The sequence below is a fragment of the Equus asinus genome, chromosome 4, assembly GCF_041296235.1.
Source record: "Equus asinus isolate D_3611 breed Donkey chromosome 4, EquAss-T2T_v2, whole genome shotgun sequence".
NCBI classification, from domain to species: Eukaryota; Metazoa; Chordata; class Mammalia; order Perissodactyla; family Equidae; genus Equus; species Equus asinus.
Genome location: NC_091793.1, coordinates 36,064,502 through 36,087,612, shown reverse-complemented (window position 1 = coordinate 36,087,612; position 23,111 = coordinate 36,064,502). Strand labels below are relative to the sequence as shown.

At 39.8% G+C, this 23,111-nt stretch overlaps 1 protein-coding gene across 2 annotated transcripts in view; it reads left to right on the top strand.

Moving 5' to 3' along the window:
* Nucleotides 1–23,111, top strand: part of FGD6 (FYVE, RhoGEF and PH domain containing 6) — a 106,624-nt gene that overhangs the window by 3,677 nt on the left and 79,836 nt on the right. For both annotated transcript variants that reach the window (XM_014841223.3, XM_014841224.3), the window contains exon 2: nt 2,997–5,403. In XM_014841223.3, coding sequence (XP_014696709.3) covers nt 2,997–5,403 — 2,407 coding nt within the window. The remainder of the gene's footprint in view (nt 1–2,996; nt 5,404–23,111) is intronic.

The window sequence follows — 23,111 nt, the reverse complement described above, 5'->3', positions numbered from 1 at the left end:
TTCAAAAAATGAAAGATTAATTCGATGAGATGGTTTTGGTTTTTTTAGTTGTGGTAAAATAGACATGACAAATTTACCATCTTTATGATTTTTTTTTCCTTCTTCTCCCCGAAGCCCCCCAGTACATAGTTGTATATTCTAGTTGTGAGTGCCTCTGGTTGTGCTATGTGGGACACCGCCTCAGCATGGCCTGATGAGTTGTGCCATGTCCACGCCCAGGATTCGAACCGGCGAAACCCTGGGCCACCGAAGCAGAGTGCAAGAACTTAACCACTCGGCCATGGGGGATTTTTAAGTGCATAGTTCAGGAGTGTTAAGTACCTTCACATTGGTGTGCAGCCAGTCTCCAGAACTCTTCATCTTGCAAAACGGATTCTTTTTCACTCCTTCAAAAATCCCAGAAGTAGGATGTTTTAAGAAGGGTCACAGAAATGAAATCAACATGACGGCTTGTCAGTTTTCATTATCTTGAGTAAGATGGGAGGCTGTGAAGAGGCCCAGGGCATTCACACTTTCTCTTAAGACTTTACTTAATAGACCAAGAATTTAATTTAATAGACCATCACACCAAGCTTTATCGTTAGGTTTTGAAGAGTTTTACAGTTGTTTTTCTGCGTAAAAAATACAAACAAAACTAATAACATGCATATTGAATAGCTAACTGAAATTGTATAGCTTTGGGAATTTGTATTAAGTTCTTTTGAAAATATTTCATTATCTTTATTAATAATATTAATTTATTAATATTATTTATTATCTTCTTTATTATACTGAGGAATTGAGTAAGAAGGCCTCTGTTATCATATGATCTTGGTGAAACACATAGTATTAGGGGTTTGGGAAATTCTTCCTTGATTGGTAACAGGAAGTAAAACACCCTACTCCTTTTTTTTTTTCTTTTACTCAGTTCCATGTAACATCTTCCCGAGTGTTGTGACTAATTTCCTTGGTTGAAAAGAAAATCATCACCAAGTGAAGTATCAAAGCCTCTGTGTATTCAAGTAATTAAACAGTGTCTAGCAGGTATTTTGAAAAGTTTATGTTTATGTTTTTCAGTGAATTAAGTTTTTATTAAGCATTAGATCCTGGTAGGGGAACAAACATAAATATAAGAAGTATAAGATAAGGGGCCGGCCCCGTGGCCGAGTGTTTAAGTTCGTGAGCTCTGCTTCGGCAGTCCAGGATTTCACCGGTTCGGATCCTGGGTGCGGACATGGCACCGCTCATCAAGCCATGCTCAGGCAGCATCCCACATGCCACAACTAGAAGGACCCACAACTGAAAAATACACAGCTATGTACCAGGGGGCTTTGGGAGAAGAAGGAAAAAAATAAAATCTTTAAATGGGTGTTTAACATTTAAAAGAAAAAAAAAAAGAAGTATAAGATAAAATATTTTTTGCCTCAAGTCTCCTAGGGGAAATGTGACTGGGTGATGAGTGACAGTATAGGTGGAAAAACTTAAAAGAACTAAAAAGAAATACAGATGTTCAGGCTCTGTGTATGTTTTCATTTTATAGGTCTCACGTGTGAAGCTTTTATTAAGTTCCTATGGGCTAGGAGCAGGTCTGTACAAAATCTAGCACAGTATAGTAGCTGCTCATTAAGTACTGTTTTTTTTTTTTGGGGGGGGGGAAGATTGGCCCTGAACTAACATCTGTTGCCAGTCTTCCTCTTCCTTTGTTTGAGAAAGATTAGCCCTGAGCTAACATCTGTTGCCAATCTTCCTCTTCTTTTGCTTGAGAAAGATAGCCCTGAATTAACATCTGTGCCAGTCTTCTATTTTGTATGTGGGTCACCACCACAGCATGGCTGACAAGTAGTGTAGGTCAGTGCCTGGGATCTAAACCCAGGCTGCCAAAGCAAAGAGCATGGAACTTAACCACTATGCCATGGGACCGGCCCCTGTGATCATCTTTTAAATGTACTAGAACAGTGGTTATTAATGAAAGATACACAGCATAATTATCTGTCAAAGAAATACAGATATTCAGGCTCTACCCCCAGAAACTCTGATAGATTAGATCTGGGGTATAGCCTAGACATGTGACTTTTTTAAATAATAAAAGCCCTGTGAAGGATTATAATAAAAATTCCCAGTTGACAACCCCTGCACAGAGAAATACCAACTTTTTTATGAGCCTCAAGTAATACAGAAGAATCTCTTTTCAGTTATTTCTTATTTTTTATTTTTTTAAAGATTGGCACCTGAGCTAAAAATCTGTTGCCGATCTTTTTCTTTCCTTCTTCTTCTTATCCCCAAAGCCCCTCAGTGCACAGTTGTGTATTTTAGTTCTGCTATGTGGGATGCCGCCTCAGCATGGCTTCATGAGCCATGTCATGTCTGTGTCCAGGATCCGAACTGGCGAAACCCTGGGCCGCCTAAGCAGAGTGCGTGAACTTAACCACTCGGCCACAGGGCTAGCCCCTTTTCAGTTTTTAAGATTGTATTTCTGTATTTCTTTTTCAGATTGTTTTGGGGTTCTGGCGAGATAGATCATTGATAAAAGGCATTTATACAACTCTACTGCATATCATTGAGGTAGAAGAATACTACTTACTCATATGAGAAACTTAAAGAGTTGTGTCCAACATATAATTTAGGCAAATTCAGCTCTTAGCACTTAGCAAATGAACTGAAGTACTTTCTCCTACTAAATGGGTCCCAAGCAGAAGCCAATTATTTCATTTAGTATATGTTAATGTGTTATATTAAATATAAGTGTATTAAATATATGGTAATTTGTTCTAAATTTAGAAGAAAAACTGTATTGACTTATTAAGAAATGTACAGTATACCCAAAGTTATGTATAGTGGAATTGAAGGGCAATTTAAGGAATTTTCAAGAGTAATATCGGCTCTATGTAATGTAACATAATCTACCTAGTAAAATGCAATTTTACTGTATCGTCAAAAGTAAAAGTTATCAAATTTAATCATTAGGCATCTTGTGCTTTGGTTTTTTTGTCATCAAATTATTGTTTTTTCCTTTCTAGAGATTAAGAAGCCACCAGTGGCCCCGAAGCCAAAGTTTGTGGTGGCAAATAATAAGCAAGCTCCACCTCCTGTTGCACCTAAACCTGATATTGTGATTTCTAGTGTTCCACAATCAACAAAGAAAACTAAACCGGCAATAGCCCCAAAACCGAAAGTTCTGAAGGGCTCACCTACTCGAGACATCAGGCAATCACCATCGAGGAAAATCATCGTGAACCTGGAAGACCATAAACAGGAATTACTTGAAAACGCTGACAACTCTAATTGCAAAAATATAGGGCATCAGAGTAGTGGTTATGTTTTACCAATGTGTTCCTGCAGTTCTGAGTGCATCCATAAGCTTGGGAATAGAGAAAATTTGTGTGTAAAGCAGCTTGTCTTCGAGTCCCTAGAAATGCATGAAAATTTAGATAATAGTAAAATTGATGAGTCTCCTTCAGCTGTAAAAACAAGGAGTAAATATGATTCTAATGGTGAAAAGGTCAAGAGCCAGTGTGGGGTCATTTTAAAGGCAAGCATCCTAGAAGAGAAGCTCAAAGATGTTTTAACACATCGAACGTCACCTTTTATTTCCCCACAGAAGCACAGATCCACCGACAGCCCAGAAATGAATGATGGCTGTAATCCCAACAGACAATTCAGAATTGAGTTTGCGGATTTGTCACATTCCCTGTCCAGCTTTGAAAAAGTTCCTAATTTTCACTTTTGCCACCTACAGCTTCCTAGTGATGAATTTCAAAATTTTGGAACTTGTCAGGATGGCAGTGAAAAAAGCAATACTTGCTTTCATTCATCTGAACAAGAAGCTCTAGAAAATGGTAAAAGGAGTACTTTTTTATCTTCAGATGGAGTTGGTAAGAAATCAGAACTCGAAGATCTTGGTCCCTTAGAAATTCACTTAGTACCATATACCCCCAAATTTCCAATTCCCAAGCCCAGAAAGACGCGCGCTGCTCGACTGTTACGCCAGAAGTATATAGATACTCCTAGTGAAAGTACTGAAGAACCAGAGAATTTAGAGAAAAGCACTTCTTGTCTTTTTGAAGATAATTTGAAAAACAATAAAATCGATGTCCTTCATCAGAATGTTTTGTGTAACTGGGAACAGGTAGACAAAGTGAAGCCAGGAAATAAAAGCGAAGTCAATGTGGACTCCAACAGTGACGGACAGACCTTAGTTGATTCACAGAGAGCCATGTGTCATGGAACATCTTCCTCTGAAAAAATGGTACCTCCTTTAGATACAGACTCTAATTTGAGTTCGGACAGCAAGACACTAGATGGTTCTAGTATGTCACTTGCTGAGGACAAAGAGACCAGTTTTATAAGATGCAATACTCTGTCCATGAGCCTGCCTAAGCAGCTTAAATTAACTTGCAACGAACATTTGCCTACGGCCTGTAACCCAGGAGTGTCTGCCCCTCAAATGCCAAAGGAATCTACAATAAAAGATGAAAGTTCTTCAAGAATTGCCCCCAAAAAACCTCAAAGACACAGCTTGCCTGCTGCAGGAGTGCTTAAAAAGGCTGCCTCAGAGGAGCTTGTGGAGAAAAGTTCTTACCCCTCAAATGAAGAAAAAAATTCAGAGAGGGGTCTAGAAAGAAATGACCTTGGGCATTTGTGCGCGCAAAGCCATGGTATGTCGTCCTCCTTTGATATGCCTAAACGAGCTTCAGAAAAGCCAGTGTGGAAATTACCTCATCCTATTTTACCCTTTACAGGGAACCCAGAATCCTTAAAGTCTGTCGCCATATCCTCAAATAGTGAGCCTTCAACTGCCCTGACCAAGCCTAGAGCGAAATCGTTATCTGCTATGGATGCAGAAAAGTGCACTAAGCCTTGCAAAGACTCTCAAAAGAAAAACTCATTAAAGAAGTTACTCAACATGAAGCTGTCCCTCTGTTTCATGAAGAGTGACTTCCAGAAATTTTGGTTCAAGAGTAGCCAACTCGGAGACTCGGGTGGGGAGCGAAAAGGGATTGAAAGTGATTGGCATGGCTTGTTGGTAGAAGAGAAGAGAAGTAAACCTATCAAGGCATATTCTGCAGATAACTACAGCCTGGAATCCCAAAAGAAAAAGAAGTATCTGGGCCAGATCAGTGCGGCTAATGGACCAAGAGCTGAGTCTTTGGATGACCAAATGCTCTCCAGGGAGTCATCATCTCAGGCGCCTTGCAAATCTGTTACAAGTGGCTGTGCACCAGAGTATGAAAATGTACGGCATTATGAGGAAATACCAGAGTATGAGAACTTACCGTTTATTATGGCTATAGGGAAAACTCCAGAGTTGGAATGGCAGAATTCCAACAGCACAGAGGATACTGATGCAAATGTGTACGAGGTGGAAGAGCCATATGAAGCTCCAGATGGCCAGCTGCAACCTGGACCCAGACGTCAGCATTCCAGGTAACAGGAGTCAGACAGACTCTACACTTTTGCGTGCATCACTGAAATTAACCTTCAACAGCCCTGTGAGATAGATTGAGATCTTACATGTGGGGAAAAATCACTTGGGGAGAGAGTGGTTTAGTTAAGTGTATATTAAATTATTCCATGGTGCAGTCTCCTTTTATCAGAGGGTCAGAATGGGTATTTGCCATGCAAGCCTGAAGAAATTGGCTTACTTTAGTAACTGTTTAAAAGAATTTGAACCAGTAGCAGGGTAGGTACAACAAGGAAGACCTAGAACAGAGAGTTCCCGGGGCCTCCAGGGCACTAACTCAGAAGTCCCAGCAGGAACCTAGGTGAGGAAATTGGCCAATTCAGTGAGGCTTATTTGCTGGGTGTAAGAAATCTGTGAAGTTCGTTGAAATCCATGCATTTACCTATGGTGCCCTTGTAAGATAAAACCTCTAAATTTGCAAAATTTGCTACTCTTTGAGGATTAGTTATTTTTGCTTGTTGAAGGCTCATTACTGACTTCCATTCGTCTTATTGAAACCTTGTCCATCCTGGATGGTCCAGCTCAGCAATCACTGGCTTCATGAAGCTCGTACAGTTACCTAGTAGGAAGTGTTTATTTCCTATTCTGACCTACTAATTATGCTGTGGTATCCTTACAGACTTTATCTCAGTCTGCCTTATGGTATGATTATTTGTTGGTATGTCTGGTGTTCTGTGTTCACTTTTAAGTTCTCTGAAGAGTTCTAGTCATATCTTTTTGTCCTGCACGTGGCCAAGCAAGGGGCTTAGTAGGGATCGCTAGATCTAAGATGGGTATATGAGAGAATGAATGAAAAAGAGTCAGAGGAAGCAACCAGTGAAGCTGCTCCCTTCTCTCTCCATAGTCACAAAGAGAACCTTTGCATTGTATTTAAAGTGTGTCGTATGTTTCACACAGAGCGCATAGACCCCATATGAGGTCATCGTATTCTCCTTAGGTCAATAACTTCAGGCCTTTGAATACTCAGGTCTTAAAATGGGACTTTTTGTAGAAATATGAACGTATGTGGTACATACTGGGGGGCCCCCAAAAAAAGGATTATTGAGTGAATTAGACAAATAAAATTGTCAAACAGAATCTTGGTGCACCAAGAAAAATAAATTGTTCTAAATTCTTTTTAACTTTCAGTTGCTCTCCTAGCATTTTTCCTTGCTTGTAATCCTTTCTCCCTTCCTCCTTTGACCCATAAAAGGTGACTTACCTCCCTTGCCTAATTTTTCTGAGAGCTGACTCCGTTCTGTTTGCCTCCTCTCTGAACGTTAGTACAGTACCTAGGCGGAAGCCCCGTGCTGCAGCATAAATATGTCAACAGAGAATTGGAGTTAAATATCCAACTTTTGAAAAAAATTGTTTTCATGCCTGCTCTTCTCCTCTTTCCATGGAACGATTTTGTTGATACTATCCTCCTTTTAACTGGCTTTTGTGTAGTATTTGTGCATGTTTGTTTGTGTGTGTATGTGTGTGTGTGTGAGAGAGAGAGAGAGAGAGAGAGAGAATGAGGAATGAATTTGGCTTTGTCATGATATTCTGCTATCCTTAGCTAAAATGAATTTTTTTCTTGAAATTGGTTCTTGGCCCTTGGGGTAAGTTTCCTGTTGGCTCTCAGGCTTCAATCCCCAGGGTTTGTCATTATCTCTCGCACAAGCTGTAAACCTCTGGAACTTGTCCTTTATCTGGTATGCTTCTTATGCAATTAGGGCACTGCTGCTCCAGGGAACGAGGTTGGAAGGGGTTAATGTGCACAGCCTGCCAGTGCAGCTGGATGGCATTCATAAGGAGAGCTCTTTCTCGAGGCCGCAGGAAACCGAGGGTGGCTTTGGACAGGTTGCAGGCTGTCAGGTAGGGCAGCCTGGTGAAGAGTGGGTGAGCTGTGCTTTTGAATTTAGCTTTCCACAGAGATTTGTGTTTAGGCCTGGAGCGGGGAGCCCTACACAAGCTTGAGACTCCTAAAATGTGCCAGCTGAATCAAAAGCCGTCAGTCATAGGGTCCGACTAGCAGTTTTGCCTGGGAAGTTGTACCTTTTGTGAACAACATTGAATGGACGGAGAAAGCCAAACCCAAGCCTTCGTGAGGACAGCTGGACACTGTAAAATGAGGTAAATGAGAAGTGGGGCTTACGTTTCAGGTGAGCTGAGAGGATCCAAGTGGAAATCCTACTTGGTAGTCTGGCTGTTGAAAGAGTAGACGTGTGCCTTGGAGAAATTCATTCAAAATCCAATACCCCAGGGTTCTAAAATGGTAAGAAAAAATGCAAATTAACCCTGTTTGAGATTTTTCTGCTGGAGTGAATCAGAAGAGTGTCTTTGACATTTTCTCAACCCCCAGGGAAGTGAGTCTGGATCTACCTAGGGGAGAGAGACTAGAGTCGTAGAGACTCACTGGTTTACGAGATCTACATATGTAACCAACCAGATCGTGGATCCAACAGACATTTGGCAAGCCTGGGGGTGGTCCACATGCTCACCTTCCTTAGAATGTAGATGCTTCATGAATCCATCAGCTTATGGTTTACAAATTTCTAACAACATGTTTATAATTTATCAAGAGAGAATTGTAGGCAGGCCCCAATTCCAAATAAGGTCGTGTTCTAAATTAGTTCATGATAGTTTGGAACTCAGAGTGTATTTCCCAAAGAAGCAGTTTTGGAAATGATAAAGGTTCCAGTTTAGCCCCCAAATTGTATTAACCATTACTGTACTGGCCTCCCCTTCCCTCTTCCCGGATGAATTCTTCCTCTCAGCGCTTCTTTGGGCTGAGGCAAGACGTGTGGCAAGGGTGGAGTTGAGCACTGGGACGTCCAAGAGCAAATCCACTGGATCTGAGGCAGCAGGGTTTGTGGAAGGGCGAGGCGACTAAAGAGGAATGAGGAAACTGGGGGCTGGGCTGGCTGTAAGAAAGATTATGAGACAGTGGGTGTGATAAGGAGAAAGGAAGGGCTGGGTGGTTGGGATTTACTATGCAGTAGATTTGCTTTCCCTTCTTTTCTCCTTATTATTCCTATCCCTGCCCTCTTTCCCTCCCTGTTGTCCTTTGCTGACAGCAGGATGCTGCTAATTGACTTTCTGACCCCAGGTCAGGGTGAGTAGAAGAAACTGGGGGAGGGGGCTGCATGGGTAAGGAGTGGTCCTGGGAAACCCCCGAGTGGGCAAGGAGGAACAGCCAAATCTGAAGGTGCAGGGGAGTTCCCGTGGCCATAGAAATAGTAGCTGTAGGTGTTCCCAGATAGGTCATCATTGGGTCACTGCTCTGGCTCTCAAAAGCAGTTGTGTTGGAAGTAAGATGGTGAGCCACTCTGGAGTATTCCCGTGCGTTCTGGGTACAGCTACGAGCTCTCTTCCCTGAAACGTTTCAGATCTAATAAATCTAAAACACCTAGCAGACCTTGGCCGTTCCCTCTCGCTGGTTTGCACATGACAAGTGCTCATTTGCTGTTATTACTTAAGAAGGTTGATTTCCAATAAGGAAGTTCCTAAAATTTGGGCCTTTGATGTTAAAGATTTATGGACAAATCAGCAAAACAGTAGTGTCCAAATGTTGGAATTTTCCTCTTGAAATTGTAGCAGATTTCTCGATTCTATAACCAAGGAAAAATTTCCCTGGAAACATTCCAAGTTTTTCCTCTGTTGTTTTAGTTTGTTCTTGTTATAAGCACTTCAAAGAAAATGTAGGATAATTGGATTTCCCTAGGTAACCTAGCAAGCCCTCAGTTTATTTATGCCACAGTATTGAGCATGTGTCAAGCACCGAGCATTCAGAGGTGAAAGGGGATGCCTGCTCCTGAGGGGCTTCTGTCCAGTGAGGCAGAGATGATTATAGGACAACATGGCTTTATCAATTCAAGCTTTGTCTGAGTTATTCCCTGGGGAGGGTGCTAAAGATGACTTCACAGAGGTGGTGACACATGACCCAAGGCTTATAAAATGGACATGATTGGATTTGGCATTTAGGAGGTTATTTTGTAACCTTGCTGAAAGTAGTTTCATTGGTGCTCTGAGGGGAAAAGCCAGATTGCAGACTGAGGAGGACTGAGAGGAGGGGAAGTGGAATCAGCAAATGTGGGTTGCTGTCCCTTGAAACTTTGCCCGGAAGTCCCCATCACTTGACAGATTTGGATTTATCTTTTGGTTTTCCTCAAGCACTGGGATTCACAATAAAATAAACTTCAAAATTATTTCTTTTTAATTAATCAGTATACTCTTATCTCTGATGAAGGGAAGTCCTAAGTTTTTTGTTTGTTTGTTTTCTCCCCCATTTTAAACACAAAACTGAGCTTAAAGAGCTGCCAGATGACTTGTAATGCCAAATTACAAGAATTCTCAAATTCCATTATGGCATTTGCATTATAAATCATTTGTCCAGAAGATCTCTCTCTTGGGTTGCATTTACCATCTGGTGGTACTGCTGGATTTTAATGTAATGATCCAAGTATAAATTAATAGCCCTAATGAGCAGCTCCATGTTGTCATAGCGCTGATAAGATTATGCAGAGTTAGAGGGTGGGGGTGGGACTCCTATATCTCAACAGCAGCCCTTTCCTGTGAGTTATTTTCAGCATAAGCTCAGGAAACATCAAAAATTTGTATGGCTTTTTAACTTTGTGTTTCTTGTGTAGGAATCATAGTCACACAGTTTTGGCAAATCTGTTTGTTTACATACCTACCCTACATTTGCAACTGCTGCTAGAGGCACTGGATTTTCTTGGCAATAAAGCTTTTCTTTTTTCCTTGTAAATAAAAGTATTAGGAATTAGTTAAATTGCAGTATTTTGTCCAGCTTTATTGCTTTGGTCTCATTTCTTGCCAAAACAAATGATATTTTATCAAATATGTATACTTTTATGTGGTAGATTGTCACTTTATACTTTTAGAGACATATTTTTAGTCAGAGATGCAAGAACAAATATCCTACATTGCAATTGTGTGTGTACACAGACACACATATCCTGTCTTGCTTGGTAAAAATACACTGTTTTGAGATGTCTGAGCTTTCCACATTTTGAGGGGGAAAAGTAGCATTATTTTTGGAGATGATTGATTGATTTTCCATTGCTGGGTTTTAATTAAATTTTTGAATAATAAAACTTTAAAAATCTAAAAAATCTGTAATTTAGCCAAGGATGTGATGATATTGTTTTCTTAAAATTGCAATTAATTACATCAGTGAGACAGAAAATTGCTTTGCAAAATGAGCTTCTGACCTATTTCCTGGAGAAATGTTCCCAAAGTGAACCTTCTGAGAAGCGGCAGATGTGGGGAGGGTGACAAGGAGGGCTCTCATTCTTTTCCTAAGCACTTTTATTCCTGTAAAGGACCTGATAGGTAAAGACAGTCAGACAATCCATCAGTCTGTGAATGGATTAAATTTATTAGTAGGATGTTTGGAACTCAATGCATTTTTGCCATTGAAATAACTGAGAGTCAGAGTGAGGTTCCCAGCCAGCCCGCAAGAACATCTTTAGCTTCTAATATATGAAAAATGCAGTGGAAAGTAGTAGAAAATCAGACTGTGGCAATACTGAAACAGAGGAATAAAATTAAATAATAGTTCCTATGACTCTTAAATGCTAGTATGTTCAAGGAAGAAAAAGTAAGAGGGAACAGGATGAAGGGGGGAGAAGATAAACTTTGGCTTACCCGTCCTCCAGGTGGTTCAGGGGAATTCCAGCTGTAGGCTTGTGTTCATACTTAAGGGGAGGAGTATGGTTATATTTCAGGTACTCATAAGTGATGCTGGTGCTTTTATATTACTTTTGTAAGCTTTCTGTGTTCCTCCAGACATTTCTTTTAAATGCATCATCTTTTCCTGGAATTGCATAAATTAATTTGGTATTTAGGGAAAGCCCTTGATTAAAAAAGCAGACATGTTTGTTTGAGTCTATTTTAGTACTTTCTTGAAACTATATTAGGTACAAAGAGCAGTTCCAATTGTAGCACATTTGGATGTGGGAAGCTACGAGGAAGTAGTGACCTTTTTATTAAGTACTGAGTTTCAAAGTTAAGTTTGAGAATAGAACAGCCTAGTTTCTTCTGGGTGGTATGGAAAAACTACTTTGGTGGTTCAGTCTGCGTCTGATAATTGTTTGTGTTTGTGGATCTCTGGAGGAAAAAAAGTATTTGCAGGTAGTTTTTTCATCAGGCAGAGGCAGTCTATCATTGAACCTATAAAAATTACGTTGGCCAAATAGACTGTCAGTCGAATAAGGTACTATGATAGTATTTCTGGGAAGAACAGCTTATCTTCTGCAGTTTTCTTTCAGATTTGTCAGCCCTTCTTAGTTGCATGTATTGTAGATCCGTTTTGGTTCCCATATAAGTGTAAATTGGAGTAAGGTTGTATTTGGTGTTATCATACTCTTTTATACATAAAGAAATTGAATCATGGTGGTGGTGACTTCAGAAAAAATGGACAAAGATGGAAATGCAACTGGATTAGTGGTTCTGAACCCTGATGTTCAAGGGTCTGTTTATCACACTCTCCCATTTATCAAAGTATTTTGGTTTCTGCTTCAGGAAAGGTGAAATAATAAACACTGAACAAAGAAAATCAGTTTCCCCTGAATGTTTGGATAAAAATAAAAGGAAAATAAACACATTTAGCCTTTTTATGTTTGAAATGGTGTAACTGCTTGTTCTTTTAGCTCCTGTGGATTCCGTTGAAAACTTTGTTTTACTTAGATCATATATTTTTTTTGAAATCAGTTTCTTGGTAACATATTTATAACAGTTGATCTATTTTGGCATATGTTAGCATCATTTGAAACATTAGGAATTAATAGATTTGGTTTTTAATAAATTTAGAATAGCTTATTTTGTTTTTCCTTAATCTGGGAAGCAGTTCTGATTTTAATTGTTTGGCAACTGTAATTTCAAGGCCAGGAAAGTAGATACAATGTGTAATGAAGGAATAATCGGTAGCTTTTTTTTTCTGTCTTTCTATTGGTCTTTAGATGTATCCGAAGTCACTGGTAAACAGAGATTTCACTTTAAATGAATAGCTTTTTCACTACTTAATTTTTCTTTCCGTAGCTCCACTGTTAGAAACATGAGGATGCAGCACAGTTCCTATTTACTGCCCTGTTAGGTTGTGGGAAGGACTTGGGAGGATAAATAATGAGATCTTTCATGAGTCCAGGTATGATTTATTTGGTAGCAAAAGTTTGGGTGAGGAAACTTAACTGGGAGGCCTTTAAGGTAGTTTGCAAACTCTGGGAATTCAAGTATGTCTTTTAATGGTTTTAGATTAAATATCCTCGAATCATTAAATTTTAGAACTAAAGGAGTCATTACAAATCATCCATGCAGCCTCTTCGTTCGCTGATGAAACCAAGCCCAGCAAACTCGTTACCTTTCCCCACAGCACAGAGGTGGGAAATTGCAAAACAAGGCTCCAACCTGGTGCTTCAAAATACCACATTGACCCTTCTAATGCTGTTGTGGAAGCATTATGGAGAAAGTCAGCAAGATTTAGAAAACGCAAATGATCTTCGTTGTTGCAAAAAGGTTCAGGTTTGCTTGCGCCTTGCCTTTTTTTCTGCTGTTATAACGGATATTGTTACCCCTATTGGGAAGGAGGGCTACACACAACTACTTATGAATACAGGATTACACGGCTCTTAGTTTTTAAATGGTGCTTTCAGGGAGGTGAATATTCAAACTAAGCACAAACTTTCAGTCAACAAATATCTGAGGCTGCTAATATGTGTTGACAAAACTTTCTTCCCTCCAACTATCTGACTCCCCATCGATCCAGTTTTTTCCCCTTTTCACCAAAAGTTTATCAGCCAGACAATATCAAGGATAAGAAATGCTGTTAACATCAAATAGCCTGGATTCTATGCTTAATAGTAATAGCTACAATTTACTCTGTATTTCTGATATGCTAAGCATTATGCTAAGAGCTCTTGCATGTGCTATTTAGTCCCAGTATTCTGTAAGGTGGATATTATCTTCTTTTACAAATGAGGAACTTAAGACTTAACGGGGTTAAGTAATTTGCCCAAGGGCACAATAACTAATATGTAGATAAACTGAGTATGAAACCACATTTTCTGACCCTGAGACATTGATTTTAAATCAGAATGTATTCATATTGTTCTGTGCTGTGAGGCACTGGTTTTGCCATGATTTTTTTTTTATGTTTAATATTGGAGAAGTCTGTGAATCTTCTGCCCAGGGGACCACAATGGACAAAATATTGCTGTCCCCAATTTGTTCACTGTCTAGACAAAAAACACGGGGACACCTGTAGTGATATGTATAGACAATAATGAGCATTTTCAGAGCCCCGGATTTTTTATGCAAGAAGGGCTTACTGATTGGAAAGCTTTTATGGTTAGAAAATAGGTGTTTTAACGGTTGGAAACTGAATTAATCATGCCATGTTTGCATTTAGTCAAGTTAGTGGTGGCCACTATTCAAAGCAAGTTAAAATGGTTCCTTTCATTTACCAGTTGCATGTGGACATTAATGACACAGAAGGGGTTGTGCATGTCTCATATTTGCCCACTGATTTACGTGACAGTTGCTTTTTTATCTGTTTTCCCTGTTCCTCATTTCATTCTCTGTCAAGTACTTTCTGACCTCTAAAGCACTGTAGTTAATAGTTAATTACTGTTTATGGATCCCCAAAGTAGATAATTTTGTAAGGCTGAAATGCCTTATATAACAACATAATATCCTTACTTCTTAATGAAAAAATAGATTTAAGTGAATGGGAGGCAGGTGATACACTCTCTCTAGTTGAAGAGTAGAGGAGGTATGATTTCTGGAACCTTTTGAATTATGAGAAGGCAACACCTAGAAACTGGGTGAGGGAGCACATTCACTTGGGCTGTAGGTTGAGAGAAATTTTTAGATAAAGCACTGCCAGCATCGTTCCTGGGGCCCCTGACACAGGTCACAATCCCTGAGCCTGTCCACTGAGAGACTTGCAGAATCAACCTCCAAGGTAAAACTGAAGGACATGCCTCTTTGTGACTTTAATTCGGCATCTGTATTCATCCTGCCTAGGCTCAACTGAACTTGGCCAGTCTCATTTTAAGCAAATAAATGCTGTAAATCTTATTTTAGAAAACATACTTAAATTCCTTCTATGCACATCCAGCTGGGCATTTTAGAACTGTTTTTGCGTAAAATAATTACAGTGCTAATCATAACAGGCTTCTCTAAAGCAAGCCTGGTAAGTCTTCTACTTGGCTGTTAGAGGTAGATATGTGTCTATGAAACTACTCAAAGTATTTCATTTAAAATACCCTATAATTCAGACTTTAAATGAATTTGTAGTTTTTTTCTCTCAATTTAATCCAAATTAAAATCTACCTGGAAATAGCTACACAATTGGCTTCATTGTCACGATGTTTCATTATCAAAAAGTATGTAATAAATGCTTACAGTTTTTAGTCTACAGATGTAGATACGTATGTTTCACTGCCCTACATCACTTGTTTCTTGCCTCTGTTTTTCCCAATGTTTTATGCTAAAACAGAGGATGGAAGAGGGACAGCGGAGTGCTACTGCTCTGAAGGCTTTTGTTATTGCAGCCTGCTGAAATCGTGTGCCCTCGGTCTGCCAGTTTTCCATGCCTCTGGTGCCCAAAGACTCCTGCCTAATGGCCATTGATTTCAAAGGCATCTGATTCTCAAGTAAACATAGTGACACTTTAACTGCTAGAGGGGATATTTTCAAGTGATGCCTAGTAGCTAATCAGCTACTTCAGAGTGGATTTTGGGGTTTTGTTTTATAGAATTTATATAGAGAGTTTTAGAAAATATAGATGTTACTTTTATAGAAATGAATAACTTTAATTTCTCCTCGGATAAACCAGAAAACAAATAATTACCTCTTATTATGTCCTTCTGTCAGGCTAGTCTCAACATTTGGCAGTGGGCGGCAGGGGATCAGACTACAAGTCAGAGAAATTAAGGAACGTTCCTACTCACAAGGAGATTACACCCTGGTTTATTATTATTATTATCATTTTTTTTTTTAAAGATTGGCACCTGAGCTAACAACTGTTGCCAATCTTCTTTTTTTTCCTGCTTTTTCTCCCCAAATACCCCCAGTTCATAGTTATATATTTTAATTGTGAGTCCTAGTTGTGGCATGTGGGACGCCATCTCAACGTGGCCTGATGGGCAGTGCCATGTCCGTGCCCAGGATCCGAACCAGCGAAACCCTGGGCTGCCGAAGCGAAGCACAGGAACTTAACCACTCGGACACGGGGCCAGCCCCTATTTTTTTTAATTGAAATTGTTATTTCTATAATATAGATTCACATGCAGTTGTAAGAAAAACTAGTACAGAGTAAAACTAGGTATACTTTAGCTAGTTTCCCTCAATGGTGACATTTTGTAAAACTATAGTAAAACAGCACAACCAGCATATTAACATTGATACAAGCCACTGATCTTATTTAGATTTCTTCAGTTTTACCTGTACTCAGTGTGTGTGTGTACTTAGTTCTGTATAATTTTATCACATGTGTAGGTTTGTGTATCCACTATCCCAGTCAAGATACTGAACAATTCCATCACCACAAAGATCCCTCCTGTTGTTTTTTTATAACCACACTCACCTCCCACCTACCTCACTCCCCAGTCCTTGGCAACCAATAATCCATTTCACATTTTTTATCATTTCAAAAATTTTATATATAATGGAATCAGACAGTATATAAACATTTGAGGTTGGCTTTTTTCATTTGGCATAATTCCCTGGAGAGTCATCCAAGTTGTTGCATGCATCAATAGTCCTTTCCTTTTTACTACTGAGTAATATTCCAGTTAAAGCCCGTCCAGTTAAAGGGCCGTTTCCACTATTTGGCTCTTAAAAAGAAAGCTGTGACGAACATTCATGTACAGGTTTTTGTGTCAACATCTATTTCCATTTCTCTGGGATAAATGCCCAAAAGTGCAGTTGTGGGTTATATGGTAATTGCATGTTTAGTTTGTTTTTTTTAAAAATATATTTTATTATTTGTTTATTTAATTAATTTTTTTTTTGAGGAAGATTAGCCCTGAGCTAACATCTGCTACCAGTCCTCTCTTTTTGCTGAGGAAGACTGGCCCTGAGCTCCCATCCGTGCCCATCTTCCTCTACTTTATATGTGGGACACTTAGCACAGCATGGCTTGCCAAGTGGTGCCATGTCTGCACCTGGGATCCAAACCAGCGAATCTCAGACCACCAAGGCAGAATGTGTGCACTTAACCAATGCACCACCAGGCCGGCCCCGCATGTTTAGTTTTATAAGAAGCTGCCAAACTGTTTTCCAGAGTAGCTGTGCTGTTTTACTTTCCCACCAGCAGTGTATGAGTGATCAGTGTCTCTGCATCCTTGCTAGCACTTGGTATTTGTCACTTTCTTATTTTAGCCATTCTGATAGGTATGGGGCGACATACCATTGTGGTGTAATTTGCATTTCTTTGATGGCTAATGATGTTAAATATCTTTTCATGTGTATATTTGCCATCAATATAACCTATAAGCTGAAATATCTGTTTCTTTTGCCCATTTTCTGATGAGAATTCTTGGTTTTTTCTTTTTAAGAATTGTTTTGTAATTAAGTGTCATTTGGTGCCCCACTCCCTAGAGAGTGAAACTCAAACTAAACTCTGTAGCTTAGTATGTAAGACTTTTTGTGGTCTGGTCCCACATGATGATCTCGTGATCTCACCTACTATAAAGAGTGACCAATGTTCCTGAACACCCCTTTCATAGTTCCCCCCCGCCCAAAAGCTGGTGATTTCATTTTTTGTTTATTTATTTATTTTATTTGTGAGGAAGATTGTCACTGAGCTAACATCTATGCCAGTCATTCTCTATTTTGTATATGGGATACTGCCATAGCATGTCTTGATGAGCAGTGTGTAGGTCCACACCCAGGATCCAAACCCACAAACCCCCGGCTACTGAAGCAGAGAGCACGAACTTGACCACTAAGCCACTGGGCTGGCCCCTCCCTTTCATAGTTTTGTTCCACTACCTGACATACCCTTTCCCCCAGACAGGTTATCTCTCATCCTTCTAGACCTGACGCACATGCTACCTTTATGGAAATGTCCCCTCCCAATGTAGGAAAGGAAACAAAATACCCCTATGTCCACCTATCCCCTTATCAACACTTACCCAGTTCTATTTTCCTTTCTAACACTTCCTGTTTGTGTCAGTATATTATCTGTTTATTTTTATGCTCATCTGTCTCCTACTAGAATACAACCTGCATGAATGGGAGGTAGTTAATTTTATTACGTAGCGTTGTCCCCGGTGCCTAGAACGGTACTGTATGCCTGACAACAGTAAACGTTTCTTGAAAGACTGGATGAGGAAGTAAATTTGTGGATACTTGTGTCACCACTCCCTTTTCTAGCTTATTGCCTGGCGTATGCTGCTTATGGTATAAGAAAAGTAGTACTAACATTTACTGTATTGATTATGTACAAGGCACCTCTTTCCTTGGTCTGTCTACTATTGCACAGCACTAACTCATCATTTTATCATAGCACTTTGCTAACTTCCCCCTACCACCCTCTCCAAAAAAAGAAACAAAAGATATATGAGATATAAGAATAAATATTGTAAGAGATTATAAGCACCTTTGTATCCTTGGCCCCAGCAGTTACCTGGCACAAAATAGGTGTTCACCTCTGAGTAAATAGTTGTCAGGTTAAATATTGCTTTTACTTGTGTGAGGTCAGAATCCAGCTGCATTTTGAGTAAACCAGTGTCCCACTGACCAGGCTTCCAGAATGCACAGGAAACATCTGTTAATTTTGGAGAGCAGTTACACTGATTTGGAGAATTACTGCTGTTCGCTAAAACAAAGTTCCCTTGGAGCAGAGAGGTGGAGTAAGAAGGCCTCACATGCGTCTGTCTGTATTAGATACATAGTGAGCATCCTTCCTTATTTTGGAATAGTTAAGCAAGAAACCACTAAATTCCTCTCATTCCACTAGTCCTTTGACCAAACCTGCAGAAGGAAGCCGTGGGGTCTAAATTCCCACACCCATCAAAGGCAGTTTTTCATAGTTTCTTAAGTGGTACAGATCTTAACGTATCTTCTTGTGCTATTCGGAAAACGCAAAGACAATTGTATCACTAAAAAAAAAATCAAAGTTTTATGAAAATCTTCTTAAATGAAAGAACTGTCCCTGTGTCTCATATGTAGTCATACTGAAAGTGAAAAAATCTGGGCAGTCTGTAGGTACCTTTGGAGTTAGCAAAATTTTACTAAGATGTCCCAAAGTCGAAAGCCTGCTGAGGGGCCTGGTGCAGTGTTTGTATACGTGGGGAAATGATCAGAATGGTTTAGCTACAGAAAACGTGTTTTTCCTTGTCGGGTGAATTATCCACATAATTATTTCAGGATTTGAACACTTATCTACCTACCAAAATATTTTAGACGCTTTGCTCTGTCATCTCCAAATAAAGTGTGTTATGAACCCCGGTATGGACTAGTTGGGTATTCAGATGGGAAAGACGTAAGAGTCTTACTTAAGAAAGTTAGAAAATCTTTTAGAAAAATCTTAAGAAAACTTCTTACTGTTATCCTTTAGCATTCTCTCTGTACAGCAAATAAAATCCCATGTTCTAGCTGTTAAGAAGCCAGCTAAGGTATACGTACGGATTTGCACAGATAACCTGTGAAAGCTATTTAATAGATTACGTCTTTCCTATTAATGTATTAAATACTACTACTAGTTAACAGGTGCTTACTGCACATTGAATGTGTGCTGAGCACCATATTTAGGGAAATATAAAAGGAACTTTTTTTTTTGTTGAGGAAGATTGGCCCCGCGTGAACATCTGGTGCCAATCTTCCTCTTTTTGCTTGAGGAAAAGTGTCACTGAGCTAACGTCTGTGCCAGTCCTCCTGTATTTTGTATGTGGTATGCCGCCACAGCATGGCTTGATGAGTGGTGTGGAGGTCCATGCCCAGGATCCGAACCCATGAACCCCAGGCTGCCAAAGCAGGGCATGCAAACTTAACCACGACATCACCAGGAGGTCCCCTAAAAGGAACTTCTAAAATGGAAATTGGTACTAAGGCTTTAGCAAAGAAAAGAAAATAAAGATCTGAAAGGTGAACGTTTTCTATGACTATTAAAGAAATGGGTTTTGGTCTCATTAAAATATATGAAATCTTTTCATAGGGCACAATTTAAATACTGCAAAAATAAGCAAATACAATAGTTCTAATAGGTTGAGGAGCTTTTCTGATGGTAAAATGAGTTTAGGTATGTTTTTATACCCAGTAGATACTTGATTAACTGTTGATGCTTTCATACAGTAGGCTAAAATGAGATTTTAGCCATTTTCTTGAATGGGGCCTTATTACATTGACTCACTGTGGTAGTAATTCTAAGCGTCTGTAATTCTTTTTTTTTTTTTTTTTTTTGTGGAAGATTAGCCCTAAGCTAACATCTGCTGCCAGTCCTCCTCTTTTTGCTGGGGAAGACTGACCCTGAGCTCACTTCCTTGCCCATCTTCCTCTACTTTATATGTGGGATGCCTGCCACGGCATGGCTTGCCAAGCGGTGCCATGTCCACACCTGGGATCCGAACCGGCAAACCCCGGGCTGCCAGAGCAGAACGTGTGCACTTAACTGCTGTGCCACCAGGCTGGCCCCTAAGTATCTGTAATTCTTACTGACCCCTCCTACTGTTAAGAAGCAAAGTATTTTTGTATGCTCTTTAATACTCTGTAAATTAATGTCTGCCTGCTCATTGAAATCTTGGTCCCAGTAAATATTTCTGGGGGCCTTTCTCGCAATGCCCTGTGGGCGGATTCCATGAGTAAAATCTGTGACTGGGAACAGAGGTGTTGGAGTTTTTAAACACCTCTGATTCACTCACTATACTTACCTGAAGTTAGGGTGAAAACATTCTTTCCTCCCTGGGTTTACCTTACAGGGAATTTATCATTTTCCCTGACGGCAGGTAGACAGTCTCGAGGGTTAGAAGTGTGTCATTCATTTATAGGCTGTCTGCAGGAAGTATGCTGAAAAATATTGCCATAAACCACATCAACATGGTCTGAGTTTTTGCATTTTGAGGAAGGTCCAGGTGCGGATGGCTGTCTCCAGCCCATCCTTTCTCTTGCCTTTGAGCTTTCCTCCCCAAGTATTCAAAAAAATACTGTTTATGAAGAATGCTTGGGGCCAGCCCCGTGGCCAAGTGGTTAAGTTCATGCACTCCACTTTGGTGGCCCAGGGTTTTGCCTGTTCGGATCCTGGGCGCTGACATGGCACCGCTCATCAAGCCATGCTGAGGCAGCATCCCACATGCCACAACTAGAAGGACTCACAACTAAAAAAAATATATACAACTGGGGGGCTTTGGGGAGAAAAAGGAAAAATAAAATCTTTAAAAGGGAAAAAAAAAAGAATGCTTGAAATAATTGAGATTAGTAAGCTTGGAGAAGGGAGAATGGGGATTCTTAATTCTTTATGTATTAATTTTTTAATTATAAAAGTTATATTGAATCCTTGTGGTTTTTTTTTTAAAAATGTTAAATGTGCATAAAGTGAAAAGTAAAATGCTCCCTCCTTTTCCTCTTATTATCTCCCTCCATTCCAGTTGAGAGAAAAGGGTTTTTTGGGGGGTTTCATTTGTTTGTTTGTTTTGCTTTCTTAATATGGAAAGTTTTAGAATAAATGGAAAGTTTTGGAGTAATCAATCTCTGTCCCCAGGAGACCATTGTTATCCTGGAGGTACTTGAGAAGGGCAGAGGCTGTCAGCACTGTTTCCCCCTGGGCAGGAACGGAGTCTTCCTTCTTGCGTGTCACCTCAGTGCTAACACAAAGCCTAAGCCACCGGGGGCTCAGTGAAGAGCCAGGGTAATAACGCGTATGTACTTCTCAAAGTGGGGAGTAGATGGCACTTTGTCTTTCTCCCCACTCCTTATTTCTCTCCTCTTTCTCTCTTTTCTTACTGTTTTCTGGTATCTTAATTTCTTCTTGCTTCCCTCCTGTCCTCTTTTCTTGTGCCTTTAACTAGTGGCTCAGAGCAGGGGATCAGTGTTTGAAGTGCTGTCTACTACTCTTTCCACTTTAGTCCAGTATGAAAATGTGTATTTAGGAAAGAAATACAGGTACTTTGCTTTACGCTGCAAAATGAAATTCACATACTAAAGGAATCGGCAACTTCACTGCATGAGTGACATGCTTCTTATGTCATTCGTAGTTTGAGCCTGTGTCACTCCTCAAGGTTGTCATCATCGTGATCATTTACCAAAGAGGGACAAAGCTAGCTTTTAGAAAGGAGCTTTAAAAAGTATGTTGAGGTCTAGTAGGGTACCCCCAAAGTCATTTATGTTGGTGACTGAAATTCTTTTAGAAATAGGAGACAGTATTGTGATATACGTGAAACTGATTCTTCTGAGCTTCGAGATATTACTGTACGAGTAGGAAGCTACTAAACAGGAGCAGTGAAATTAAACATGGAACACAAGCCCAGGAGTGACCTGCTGCAGAAGCGTGGCTCACATGACCTCACCGCAGGAGTTCTTTACTCAGACCTGGACGCTGCGGATGAGCTGTTTCACATGACTGATAATGCAGAAGCTTCTCTCTGAAGTCATTTCTTATACAAGCCTAGACTTTTAAGCGTCTAGAGTAACAATTTATTTTTTTAATGTTAGAGGTGACACTTTAAATATGTGTATGAGGAGAAAGAGAGTGCACACAAGCAAGTGAGCTTTCTGTGTATGAGGCATTGTTCTAAGTGTGATATTTGTGTTAATTCATTTAATCATAAAGCCCTCTCACGAGGCACAATATTATTGTCATTTTATGGATGGGGAAACTGAGGCACGGTAAGTTTAAGAGCTTACTTACTTTCTCTTAGCTAGTAAGTGGCAGAGCTAAGATTCAAACACAGGTAGTTTTGCTCCAAAGCAGATATACTGCTTTCTTCTGGATCATCTACTATACGAAGGGTCAGCAAACGTTTTCCATTAAAGGATCAATAGAAAATATTTTAGACTTTACAGGCCGTATGGTCTCTGTTGCAAGTATTCAACTCCACAGATACAGCACAAAAGCAACCGTAGACAGTGCAAAAACAAATGTGCGTGGCTGTACTCCAATAAAACTTTATTTGTGGACACTAAAATTTGAGTTTTATGTAATTTCCAGATCATAAAATATTATTTTGGGGTTTTTTTCACCTTTTAAAAATATAAAAGCCACTCTTAGCTCACGGACCTTACAAAAAGAGGAGGTAGGCTGGATTTGCCTGCTCATACTATACTCTTTTTGTGTGAGATATCAGGATAAAGTCCATTCATTTACTAACCCATTCAGGTAAGAAACTGAGCGGGTGTCCTACTAAATTCTGGGGGTACCAGGGTGAATGAGAACAAAAGCTCTCCGTTCCTCTTGCCATTCTGCGTACTTAATGGACCATGACGTTCTCCTTCTTCTCTTGCCTGCTTTTTAAAAATTTGTCTTTATTTCTTGTCCATTGCATGTACCAGACATGTTCACATTATCTCATTTAATCTTCATAGCCAGTGGTATTATCTCAGTTTTATAGGTTAGGGAAGTATAAAGTTAAAGAGCCTAATTAGCTAGCCAGTTACTCTCAGCCAGGTGAGTGGCGGAGCCTAGATTCAAGTGCAGGTTTGTCTTACACTGAAGCTGGTGTTTTTTCTTCTCTTCTCTACTGCCTTC